The sequence below is a fragment of the Diospyros lotus genome, chromosome 11 (genome assembly GCF_014633365.1).
Source record: "Diospyros lotus cultivar Yz01 chromosome 11, ASM1463336v1, whole genome shotgun sequence".
NCBI lineage: Eukaryota > Viridiplantae > Streptophyta > Magnoliopsida > Ericales > Ebenaceae > Diospyros > Diospyros lotus.
Window position 1 is genome coordinate 1,558,872 of NC_068348.1, and position 12,981 is coordinate 1,571,852.

A 12,981-nucleotide genomic window follows, 5' to 3' on the forward strand; every position below is an offset into this window, starting at 1 on the left:
AAATTAATTGAGTAAATATATGTTTATACTCAAGTAAACAACAAAAGTAATCGATTACAAAATGTATATAGTCAAGTAGAGATTAAACTTAGTCGAGTAATGCCTAATTTGTACTCGAGTAACACTTGACATATTTTGAAAAATATAGTCGTTATAGTCGTTAGAACTCATTAAATGCAGTTTGTCTTTACTTTTAAGTGTATTAAATGATCTTCAGACATCATGTGCATATTTTATAAATTTTTAACTGATTGTTTGAGGTTTGTAGAGACAAAAAGTTACAGTTGTAAGACAAAATAAATATTTTAATTATTTAAGACAAGTCAACAGCTACATTCAATACTAGAAAATTATAAATAGGAGAAGAAGCCTGAGGAAAAAGGTTATAACACACAACACGAGCTTTCTGAACTCCTACATTCTATTCTCATGAACTCAAGATCATTCTACTTGAGTCATTCCAAAGAGATAGTGCGTAATTCTTTTTTTTTTTTTTTTTTGTATTGTCAAGAGAAGTCATTTGTAAACTATAATATTCTTTCTTCTCTTGAAGTCTGTTGTCACATTTTATTGTGAAATCTATAAAGGTTTTATTGTGAAATCTATAAAAGTTAAGCCTTACCTGTAAAAGGCATTGGTTGTGGTTGAACCAAGATTAAAAAGTCATTGTATAAAGGTTAGGTTACGTTCTCTTTACTTTTTAGTTTTCAATTTTGAGTTTTGAATTCGTTTTTAGTTTTCTATTTTGTTAGTCTATTTTTAAAAAATTGAAAATATGTCCTCTTTGTCATTTTGAAAAATTATTTATCAAAACAGAAAATTAGAAAACGTTATCTTTTTGAAATTTTGAAAATAATTTTTTAATAATATTTTATTCAATAAATCTGATTATTCAATAAATTATAAATATTTAATGTTAATATATTATTAAAATATATATATTTTAAAATTAATAAATTTTATAATATTTTTTATTATAATAATAAAATATGAATAAATAAATATGTTTTGAGTTTAGAACTTGTTTTGAATGAATACACTCAAAATAACTTTTTGTTGTTTTGAATTTTCTTTACAATTTTTTTTTTATTTTAAAAAATTAAAAATTAAAAATAATTTAAAAACAACAAAGAAAATGCAGCCTTAGTAATTAAGCCAATTCAAAAGTTACCAAGACAAATCCAAAATAGTGGACTAGACTTTTAAGTTGAATCACTTTACATGCTACATTTTTTATTTTCTTTTGATTTAAGTAATTTTTAAAAAAATAAAAAAAACTTAATTCACCTCCTAAAACTAACATATTCTACAGAAAACATAGTCCAGATGACCAGCATGTTGACGCCAACCATATTGAATGGTAGTACAGTGTGTCCTTGTACTGTTTGGTTCTCTCCACCATAACTTTCTAATTGAAATTACACCAAAAATAAAATCTTAAATAAAAAACACATTCATTAATTCTGAATAGTAGACTAGATCTGTAACAATCAAAATACATGTAGGATGAACAGCCTGCACTTGAAAAGTAAAACATTTGCTTCAACAAAAATTTATTGATAGTTCAAAGCAATGTCATAGAAAGAATCCCTACAAGATCCAGGGCCGAGTACATTGCATGTTTCAAGTTTAGGCCCAAACATCCCAATGACTCGTTACTTTTCTTGCCGCCCTCACCCACGTTTGAAGTGCAAGACAAGCTATATACCCTAGAAACTAATCCAAGTACATAGTATCATTCCCACTCGATTGTTGAAGGAGGCTTTGATGTAATATCTTGAACAACTCTGTTGACTCCCCGGACGCTGTTGCAAATCTTTCTGGCCACATCATCAAGGAACTTGTGCTCAAAATTGTACCTGAAAGTTTCAAGTTTCCAAAGAGAGGCAAAATGAAGATAAGAGAGCAGTTGCAAGTACCATGATATAGAAGCTTTGCGAAGATTAATTCATGTCTTATCTTAATAACCGAGTGAAAGCTTGATAGTCTTGCCCAGTTAGTAGGTTCTTTTGGGAAATACAAGGGTAGAGTTAATGAGATGATGGTTAACCATAACACTAGCATTGTAACAGAAGTAAGGTACTTGATAGTCTTGAAGGAATAGTAGTACAGCAGAATGGAAGGTAAATGATTAGTTGTGAACATGCAAACTCCTGCTGCAGATTTCTGTCTTTACGTCAAGTCAAGAACTTGGTCCTGACTATTCCAGTTTAGACACTTAAAGCAACTTTATTTCATTCTAGTTATCTAGTGACGTAATAGATAAAGTAGGCTTTACAGTGACCAACTTTATAAAATGGAAAAAAATCCTTTGGCAGAGAGATATGAATAACTACCAAAAGCAAGACATAATTGGAATGCTTGGTCAACATCTGAGGAATGCATCAATCATGCCAAACAAATTAGGTGAGCAACGGGTGGAAGAAAAGGAGGAAATAATAGCAATTTTCACTTTCATGTTGGTTGACAAGAAAGGGAGAGAGCTCAAAATATACACGCAACATGTGCATTCTCACCAGTCTGCAGTCATCCCATCTTGACTTGTGACAGCTCTAAGAGCAACAACATGGGAATGTGTTCTTTGATCTCCTTGAACTCCAACAGATTTTATTGGCAAAAACACAGCAAAGGCTTGCCATATAGAATCATAAATACCAGCTTCATCAATTGACTGAATGAATATCTCATCCACCTGGAGGATACTAAGAAGTTATTAATAATGATTAGAAAAGGTTGAACCTAGATAGCCAAGAGTCATATCCAATGGCATCAAAATGTCATGTACCTGGCGAAGGATCTCCAAGGCATTTCCTTCAGTGACATCACCCAAAACTCGTACTGCAAGCCCAGGTCCAGGGAATGGATGGCGTTTAAGAAATCTCTGAGGAACATCCAAGATCCTCCCCAATTCACGAACCTTTGGAACAAAATAGTGAAATCAATACAAAATTGCATCACATAAAATATAAGTGAGAAGGTGCAAGGATCTACAAGCAAAAACCTCATCCTTGAATAAAAGTTTAAGCGGTTCAATGAGCTTCAACTTCATGTCCTTTGGGAGCCCTCCAACATTATGATGGCTCTTGATTGTATGAGAGTGGTTTCTTCCACTTCCAGGGGGTGGACAAGATTCAATCACATCCGGATATAAAGTTCCTTGGACTAAGTAAGCAGGTCTCTTTCCTAATTTATGCTCCAAATCTTGAGCAAAAGCATCAAAGATGCAGATGAATTCCTTTCCAATGATTTTCCTCTTCATCTCAGGATCAACTACACCTTTCAGCTTGCTAAGAAATTGCTCTGTTGCATCAACGCAGGTAACAGGCAAGTGAAGATGCTTCTCGAAGGTTTCCATCACCCGCTCTCTCTCCTTGTACCTAAAGAAAATAAGTAATATAACAAAAATACAAATTATAGAAACACAATCATGTTGAGGAAATTTTAAATATGTGCATGAACCTTGAGGAAGCACTATCCTTTTTCAATAAACACACATTTCCAATAATTTTATTAAAAAAAAAAAAATCTACCTTTGTGGGTGTTGCAGTACATGTTTGCATTCTTACCTCAATAAACCATTGTCAACAAAAACACAATGAAGCCTGTCTCCAATTGCCCTATGAACAAGGGTGGCTGCAACTGTGGAGTCCACACCCCCAGATAATGCACAAATTACGTGATCATCAGGTCCCACCATGCCTTTGATAACTTCTGTTTCTTCATCAAGTACCTCTTCCATCTTCCAGCCTGCGGTCACTCCACAAACATCAAAGAGAAAATACTGCAGTGTCTCCATGCCTTCTGGTGAATGTGTTACCTGAACATGATGTAACAAATTCATGAATTAGGATAGAAGTGCATATTTCATTGTCAATACGCTATGTTCGATCAAATGCCTTAGAATAACAACACGTACTTGATGAATATACTTCAGGAGACCAAAAGGAATTCTTCGTTGTGCAATTTTTTTGCATAATATTGGCTGATGCCAACAATATACAAGTAGGACTTCAAATACTGTGTGTGCCTCGAGGACCATTCTGCCTGCAGGTCTGGAATCGGGTGCCTCTACATCGTGCTGGACCGGGAGCCCAACCCCGTGTCCGCACCCGGCTCGTCCGACGTGTTCGACGTCGAGACTGGGCACATCCGGTCCTACGTGGGGTGCCACGTCCGCAGGGACATGATCGGCAGGTTCCACGTGGTGTGCCGTTAGACCTTCAACTTCGTCGACCGGCCCATCAGGTCCCGCATCCTGCTGAACCGTTACATCCGGCTCGGTGCCGGCCGAACGAGCCCGGTCGTTAGGTTCAGGGACTAGGACGGCAAGGTGTCCGGTCGGTACAACAACCTGCTGGACAATGCGCTGATGGTGTACTTGGTGTGGGACACCCACGATGATGGGGGGATTAGTACTGTAATTAACAGTCGTTTGACATTTTATGATCAATAAAATGATGGAATTTGTTACACCGTGTTATTAATTTTGTCTTTTTTTCCTAAACCCTAAACCCTTAACAATTAACTCCATAACGAAGAGTGGGATGCACAGCATTAAATGCCTCGGGCTTAACAATTAACATTCATAATACAATACACATTAACAGTTAACATGGTGGGTTACACAGACAGTTCATCCCAACCACATTGACTAGATGGGCTTGGCCGTGCTGGCCTTCCAACCAATCACCTTTTCCAGTCGGGCAACATACGCAAACTGTTCCCATTGCGCAAAGTCCACGTAGGACGTACTCCAAACGCGGCTTTATGCCAGCCAACCAATGGCAGGCAAGTGGACCAACCACGCCACGCCATGTGGCGAACAAAAAGGGAGCTAGAGGCCCTTGTAATATTAAAGGGCCTCTAGAGGGGGGAGGTATATAAGCGACCCCAGTTACCCCAATTCCAGGAACTTTTGCCCTGGGATCCCAATTGGTGTCACCCCCCTTATTTACGAAAATGCCACGCCCTCCTTCCGAATTCCGTATTAATGCCAGAAATATTTTCCTAACCTATCCCCAGTGCTCTCTCTCAAAGGAGGACTGCCATCAGATCATCAACCTCCAGTACTCGATTAAACCCGTGTACATACGGGTATGCCAGGAGGCGCACCAAAACAGCAGCTCGCACCTACACTGCCTCCTCCAGTTTGAGGGCAAGTTCCAGACGAGGAGCCAGAAATTCTTCGACCTGGTCTTTCCGACCAGGTCCGCACACTTTCACCCCAACGTGCAGCCAGCCAAGTCATGCTTCGCGGTATATATCAAGCTAAAGAAAGACATTAGTAATTCATCCAATGTGGTAATATCACATGCCATCTCCCCATAAAATCCAATTCCCTCCTGAGTGAGATCGTAACATGTGAAACATATTTCCCTGGATAATTGTACTTCTCTCACGTGTATATCACAAAAGCATCCTAATAGTTTGGAGACCCATATAACTCCTATGTTAGTTGAGTAGAAAACAAATATAAATCGTATGAAACAAACCGATCTGACAAAGAAAGTTTCTACAGACAGTAATTAATCCATCTAACATGCAGCAAATGGCAATGGCCATCACATTAGTCTGACTGGCGCTCTAGCCATATCAAAATACTAATAAAATATCGATCCCAATTGGCACACATATTATCTCTTCCCATCAAATTTTAAACAACATTTCAACCGCATCCTTAGTAAAATAAAAAATAGCCCTACCACTTCCAACACAAACTACATATTCCAGTCAAATGACGAGGAATACATTGTCCATTTGATTCACAAGAACCAACCAAGCAAAGAACAAAGCTTTGAAAGCAACCAAAAAAATATATATATCAAAATTAACGAAGCCAATTACCTCCGGATGATACTGAAGCCCATAAAACCGCCGAGCAGGGTTCTCCACCGCCGCCACTGACCCCTGCTGGCTCCGCGCCACCACCTCAAACCCATCGGGCAGTCTGACTGCCTCGTCGCCGTGACTCATCCACACGACCTGACTATCCCCAACCTTCTTGGACCCAAACAGGCCGCAATCCTTCACCACCTCAATCTCCATCCTCCCATACTCCTGCTTTTCCCCAATCCTCACCTCGCCGCCAAGCCGCTGCACGATCAACTGCAAGCCATAACATATGCCGAGAACGAACACGCCGTTGGACTCCACGTATTCGATGAATCCGTCCGGGAAACACGGCGCATCTGGAGCGTGGACCGAGTGGGGGCCGCCGGATAGGACGATTACGCTAGGGTTGAGGTCGGCGATGGATTTGAGAGAGGACGTGCCGGAGACGCACAGAGAGAAGACGGAGCGGCTCCGGATTCGGCGGGTGATGAGGTGAGTGTACTGCGAACCAAAGTCCAATATGAGAACGAGGTTCGTCTTCACCGCCTGAGCCTCCATGGCGTCTGAAAGTCGCCGGCGGCGAGAAAGAGAGGGAGGAAAGTAGGGTTTTTGGCGATTGATGGAAGTAGGGTTCTATGGTTGGCGGGAATTGAGCTATATGTATGTTATCCATGTATCTTTTACTAAATTACACTCCACGGCCTCTAATTTTTATTTTTTTTTAAATTATGCTCTATACGTCCTGAGCCACCCTACTCATAAAGTTACATTGAAGAGATAAATAAAGGGATGTGTCCGAGTGAGCAGGGTGGTAAGGTTTGGCACCACTAATGTCACTCCCAATGTCCTCCCTTAGAATGAAGCATTCTGCTTGTCCCAGGAATTGAATCCACACTGAAAACCCCCAGACAAACTTTCAGTATACCCCTTTACCACTCCGCTATGCCCCTTAAGGCAACCTTCAATTTTTTTTAATTACAGTATATATATCGTGTGTTATGATTTTAGTTTTTTTTTTTTTTTTTGGTAATGTGAGAAAATCGATAGATCTCTAATCACAAACACTCTTTGCCCCGAATTGTTCCACTTTCTCTAAAAATCAAAGTTCGTTTTGACCTAACCTAGGTATGTGAATAGGTTCGTCGCAAGCCAAAACTTGGGACTTGCCCTTTAAAATAAACATAAACAATTATACAGCTCCGTACAAAAATAGAATCAAACACATAATATTGTGATATCTCAAACTCTCGAATACATGTGACAGACCATTTATACTACTTTTAGGGGTTATCTAACATGTATATATTGATATAAATCTCAAAAATCACTTAATTATGGCGTTTATATTAATTTTAATATTAAGTGATTTTGAATTTATTTTAATGCATATTACATCAATTATGGTTAACTTAGGTGTGAACATTTGGTCAGATAGATTATCGAACCGATTGAATTTCTCAAATTAAATAAATCAAAATTATGTCAAAAATTGAATTGTACCAATCGAATATGTTGGTCCCTTAGGATATGGCCACTCAAGAGGGGGTGAATTGAGTAATTATAATTTTTCTTAATTTTAATAAATATTATTGATTAAAGATTTTATTGAAAAATATACTTGATAAATATAATAAATTATGTTTAAGATTAATAATAAATATAAGCCACAATATATAATAAAAATAAATAATATGAGATACAACACAATTTATAGTGGTTTGGTGTTTCCATACACACCTAATCCACTCTCGCAAGGTCTAACAACCCTTGGAGTTCCACTAAATCAAAATCACCAAGATTTTCACACTAGCTCACATTGGAAACTAGATACACATCTATATTACAATGAGTTTTATGCAACCACTGCACCAAAGTTTTTTTCTTAACTTATCTTGAAAACTAGATTCACCTAGATTTTAACTGATCTAGGAAACCTATACAATACTCAATAATAATTTAAATGTTACAAATAATTTGTCCACACTTGAATATAAATAAGTAATTAAGAACAAATTATACAAGACAATAATATTTAAATAAATAAATAAGCGGTGACCTCAGTTTGAATGGAGAAAATCGAATTCGGTTTTACGATCTTTTTTTTTTTTCCTCTTGCCTTGTGCCTCTTCAGTAGATGAACAATGAATCTTTAAGACCTTTAGAATGCTTAAAAATTAGCTTGAGAGCTTTTGGGAGCTTTGGATGTGTAATATGTGCAATGGATACTCAAAAAATGATTTTGGAGGATATTTATAAGCATTTTAGCTACTAAAGAAAAGGTTAATATAAAATTTGAAATTCAAAAAATATTTAAACTTTCTTAAACAATAAGAAAACATGTCTCACCTTTAATTTAAAATAAATTTACTTTTTATATGAGAAATCAAGATTTGAAAATTCAAATATAAGCTTTTAAGACATAAATGATTAAAACAATAAGACATATCTAAAAGTAATTTCTTTTAATTTAAAAATAAATTTACTTTTTGCATGAGTAAGAGAAAACATGTTTAAAACCAATTCTCTTTAATTAAAAATAAATTTACTTTTTATATGAGAAAGAGAAAATATTTATATCATAAAAATATTTTTGTTAATCATCAAAATTTAATTAATATGAGCAAGTTGGCTCAACACAATAGATTCTCAAACCAAACAAATTGAAAAACAAAAAAGATCACCAAAAAAAAAACTAAAAAATTGAAATAACAAAGTGCAAAAATAATGACTTTTTTATATTTCTATTGGTTTGATTATTTAGGTTTTTTCCAATACGAAAATCATATTGAACCTAAATAATCAAAATTGTCAAACTTGAAAACTTAATTGAATTTACCTACAACTTGAACCAAAGCGAACCAGCAATTTCGGTTGATTCTGTTAAGTTTTATGTAATCTAATGGCACTTCACACACAAAGATGTGGTGAATTGGGTGTTTTGTAAATTTAAAAAATTTATAGAGATTTTAAAGAGAAATATCAAAATAGTGAATTAAGAACAATAGAATACAAATCAAAGTAAACAAAAGATTTAGAGTGGTTCGGTTCAACCCAACCTACTCCACTATTCTAGCTCTCCACTAAAAATTTCAAAATCCACTATGACCTCCTACTTAACCAAAAAAGTTTTATAGCAAAATTGTTAGAAATTTACAATCTCTTACTTATACTCAAGTAAGCTCTCTAACACAACCATTATGAAATACAACACAATTTACACAAAATAATATGAGAGTTGACATTTGTTCCTTCTTAACAAAAAAAAAAAGCGATTGGAGGCGAGGCGCAGGCTTTGGCGACAGGTCCATCCAGGGGGCGACTAGCACCTGCAAGTACTCTGACAGTTGAGTTAGTAAGAGAATATGAAGAGACAGTGTATCTGTAGGTCAGAGATCAGAACATATATTGGTTCTTAGGAGAGCTGGTTGATATAGAAGAGGGAGATGTCATCCGCATGCATGCGTCGTGCGTTTGCAGATGATGGGACTGGCTATTCAGCGCCAGTAGAGGTTCCCAGGTGGTAGCGCATGGTAACGATGAGACCCTCATTAATGTGGATGGGATCCGCCATTAATGAGGACAGGATCTAGGGCTGTTGCGCGAATATCTAGTGGGATTACAATGATGACATGGCAGGCTGGCGCTGGACCGAGATTGGGCCTAGATAGTCCAACATTCTCATTTATAAAGATCTCTTTAAAATTTGTAATATTCTAACAAGATATGACAAAAGACAAACAATTTTGGTTGAAAAAAATATTAAAAGTACAAGTACTGGTGAGAAGAATAATATCAATTGTAAGGCTCTATCACTTCATTGATCTTTTTAGTGCATCATTGGACTAGTATTTATAGACTTATTCCATGTTTTGATTTAACTAGTTGTTGTAAGAGTCGTTTGAGATATTTAATGCCTGCAAAAACTAGTTGTTTAAACTAAGGGTGTTCACAGTGCAGTTTGACTGGTTTAAGCTATTTTTAATACGCCAAACCACATGTGCGATTTTTTTATCACTTCAAACCATGCGATCTAATTTGGTCTCTATAAATCGCACTAGACTGGATAGTAAAATGTAGTGCGATTTTCGCAGTTTGTCCATGAAAACATATTCACATACCACACAAACACAACAACACTAAAATAATTGATGCTATAGAGAAAGGTATTTACCTAAATCTCAAGGAAAAATACTACAAACGAGAACCCAAGGGATGCAACAGCTGCCAGAAGAATTCCTATGATTTGTCAGTCATATTTTTCAAGTCCTATAAGACCTAGAGATAAATCAGCAACCCCATCGACATTCCTAGCAGCAAGCGTACTATAGATAAATTCAAATGAAAGGTTTAGAGAAAAGATGATGAGAGGTAGAAAGTGTGAGACCTATCGATGGGGAGGATAGGAGCAGAAACTGTGAAAAAACCTGGAAGAAATGAAAGGATGTCGGTCTCGATGTGGTGGGGGTTGGGGGTAGAGAGAAATGAAATATTAAGGTTTTATATTTTTTTTTAATTTTTTATATTATTATACTAGTCGGGTGATTCAATTTTTAACCAAATGTATTTTTATTAAATTGTAAACTGCACAATTTGATGATTTTTCAAACCATCTCAAATTGTTCCCCTAAAAAAATTGCACAGTATGATGTAGTGCGGTCGATTTTTACGGTTTAGCAATTTTTTTGAACACCCATTATTTAAACACATCAATGAAAAAACAATCGATAGTTTACCAAATTGGTCAACACTTTTTGTGAAGAAATCTAAAGCATACTTACAACTTTAGCCAAACGGTTGAATTCTTTAGAAAAATGATTGACTGTTTTGACAACAAGTCAACATAATATAGTGATTGTCGACATTTTTTGAACTCGTATGAAAATAACAAAGACTTGACAAGTGGTGGGATCATATTCATATATAAAAGTGGAATCTCGTTTTTTGAAAGGAGCGATCTCCTCCTCAAAGTAGAAAAAGCACAATCGAAGACAGTTTAAAGAACCATTGCCTATTTTTGCTAAAAGACTAAAAATGGTCAACAGTTTTAACAAACTGGTCAATATTTTTTTCCTCAATTTCTATAGCCATGTACGATCAACATTTTTTTCCTCAATTTCACTAATATGGTCGATAATTTTACTTTTAAAAAAAATGCGTTCATGACTTGAAAAATATTTTGACACTCGAATACGTTTGAATACTAAAGAATACATTGAAAGCATATTTATTCTTTAACATAATTTAAAATATTCATTTTTTATTTTCAAAGATAAAATATATTTCATTTTCAAAAGTCAAAAATATAAAATTTTTCATCATCAAAACATCTCCAAAAACAAAACAACCGATTAGGTTTGGTTATTTTGGTTTAACCAAATTGTATCATTAATAGAATTTGATAAAAAATACAAAAAATGGTTGAATTATAATACAAACTAAAGTTTTATAGTTATAATGATAAAAATTAAAATATAATGATCAATTTGTTATAGTGTGAAATTTAGAGACTAATAGTGTAATTCTTTCAATTTATGTTTTTTGCTTTATAATAGTCTTTCAACAATAAATACTAATGGTTTCTAAATGCATTCTATAATTATAATAAACCGATAAGTTCATTTGGTTTATTGTATTTTTTTAAAAAATTTTAGATAATTTTATTGGTGATAATAAATATATTATATTTTAATGTATTTAATGAATTAATAAAATTATTTTAAAACAAAAAATAATGTGTAATGAATTCACATTATCTAAAAACAATATGCATTATTGAAACTTTAACTATTGACCTAACATTACCAAATATTAAATTATTATACCCATTATGGTTGTTTTGTTGGTATAGAGATCATTATATCTTATAACAATTATTATATTTTTAATTTTGTTATAATTTACTCACTCTCCAAAAATTTCATTGAACTCTATTAAAAAATTATCGTGTTGTAAATATATAAAAAATAAAATATTTTGACAAAACTTTTGAGAGATTAAAAAAATTTAACTTCAAATAAAAATCTACAATTTATAAAGAAGAAGAAATAAGCCATGGTGAGTTCTTTTACCCACAAAGTCTATAGCAACGATTACTAGTATCGGATAACTAAATTGACCAAAATGTTGAAACTAAATAGATTGAAATTGTGCAAAAGATTAAATTGAACTTACCGAATAAATGCGAAAACCAAAATAATACAAAAAAAAAAATGATTGATAAAAAAATAAAAAAAATCGAAAATAAGTGTTATTTGAATAAAAAAAAAATATTACTAGATTAAGAATATTTTTTTTCGATTAGTCTTAGTAGCATGTTTCAATAAAGAAATATTACTCAATTAAAAAGATTTGTTACTCAACTAAAAATAAATGTAACTCGAGTAAAAATAAATGTTATTCAAGTAAAAATAATATTATTCGATTAAGAACAACTTTTGCTCGATTAATCTTTTTAAATAGATTTCAATTAAAAACTATTACTCGATTAAAAATATTTGTTATTCGAGTAAAATGATATTACTCAATTAAAAAATTTCTCATACTCGAGTAAAAATGACATTTCAGTTGGTTCACTTATTTTGATTTTTTTTTTCAACACAAAAATAGAAGTGAATCGAAATAATCAAAATTGTCAAACTTAAAAACTAAATCAAACCCCCTTAACTTGAACCGAACTGAATTGTCATTTTTAGTTGATTCGATTTAGTTTAATTAAATCAAAATTTTGCTTACCCCTAATTACAAAAAAACTGGCATCGGCAAACCACTACTTTATTTTTTTTATTTTATGTATTTATTGTATCATAATTTTTTATATAATTTTTAACAAGGATTATAACATGATTGAAAGTTTAATGGTTGTTATAAACAAATTAAAGTACAAGCACTAATTTATTACAAAGTATAAAGTTCAGGTACCAACAATATTATTTACTCAAATTTATATATATATATATATATTTGGTATTTTTGTGTCTTGTTGTTTGTTATCTTATTATAATAATTCTAACAAAAAATATCATGATATGTGTTAAAATGGTAATGTTATTATTACTCTTAGGTTGTATTTGGTACATGAAATGTAGCTCATATTTATAGGATTTTAATTGGTAAATTAGTTTATGACCAATGTGTTTTTTCCATGCGAAT

At 33.7% G+C, this 12,981-nt stretch overlaps 1 protein-coding gene across 2 annotated transcripts; it reads right to left on the reverse strand.

The window, feature by feature from the left end:
* Nucleotides 1–1,437: 1,437 nt before the first annotated feature.
* Nucleotides 1,438–6,468, reverse strand: LOC127813716 (uncharacterized). Of its 2 annotated transcripts, XM_052354836.1 has the most exons (6): nt 5,845–6,468; nt 3,567–3,817; nt 3,002–3,377; nt 2,786–2,917; nt 2,517–2,692; nt 1,438–1,859 (listed from the first exon to the last, which is right to left on the reverse strand). In XM_052354836.1, exons 1-6 carry the CDS (start codon nt 6,388–6,390, stop codon nt 1,736–1,738), a joined length of 1,605 nt encoding a protein of 534 aa, XP_052210796.1. In that variant the 5' UTR covers nt 6,391–6,468; the 3' UTR covers nt 1,438–1,735. The 2 variants fall into 2 exon arrangements, with proteins under 2 accessions (XP_052210796.1, XP_052210797.1); XM_052354837.1 differs by lacking the exon at nt 1,438–1,859 and having other exon boundaries at nt 2,549–2,702.
* Between the last annotated feature and the right edge of the window lie 6,513 nt (nt 6,469–12,981).

Coding starts and splice junctions, on each gene's coding strand:
- LOC127813716 (XM_052354836.1), bottom strand. CDS start 6,390: ATGGAGGCTCAGGCGGTGAAGACGAACCTCGTTCTCATATTGGACTTT. Junction 3,818..5,844: donor GGCTTCAGTATCATCCGGAG/GTAATTGGCTTC, acceptor CATCATGTTCAG/GTAACACATTCACCAGAAGG. Junction 1,860..2,516: donor GATGGGATGACTGCAGACTG/GTGAGAATGCAC, acceptor TGAAACTTTCAG/GTACAATTTTGAGCACAAGT.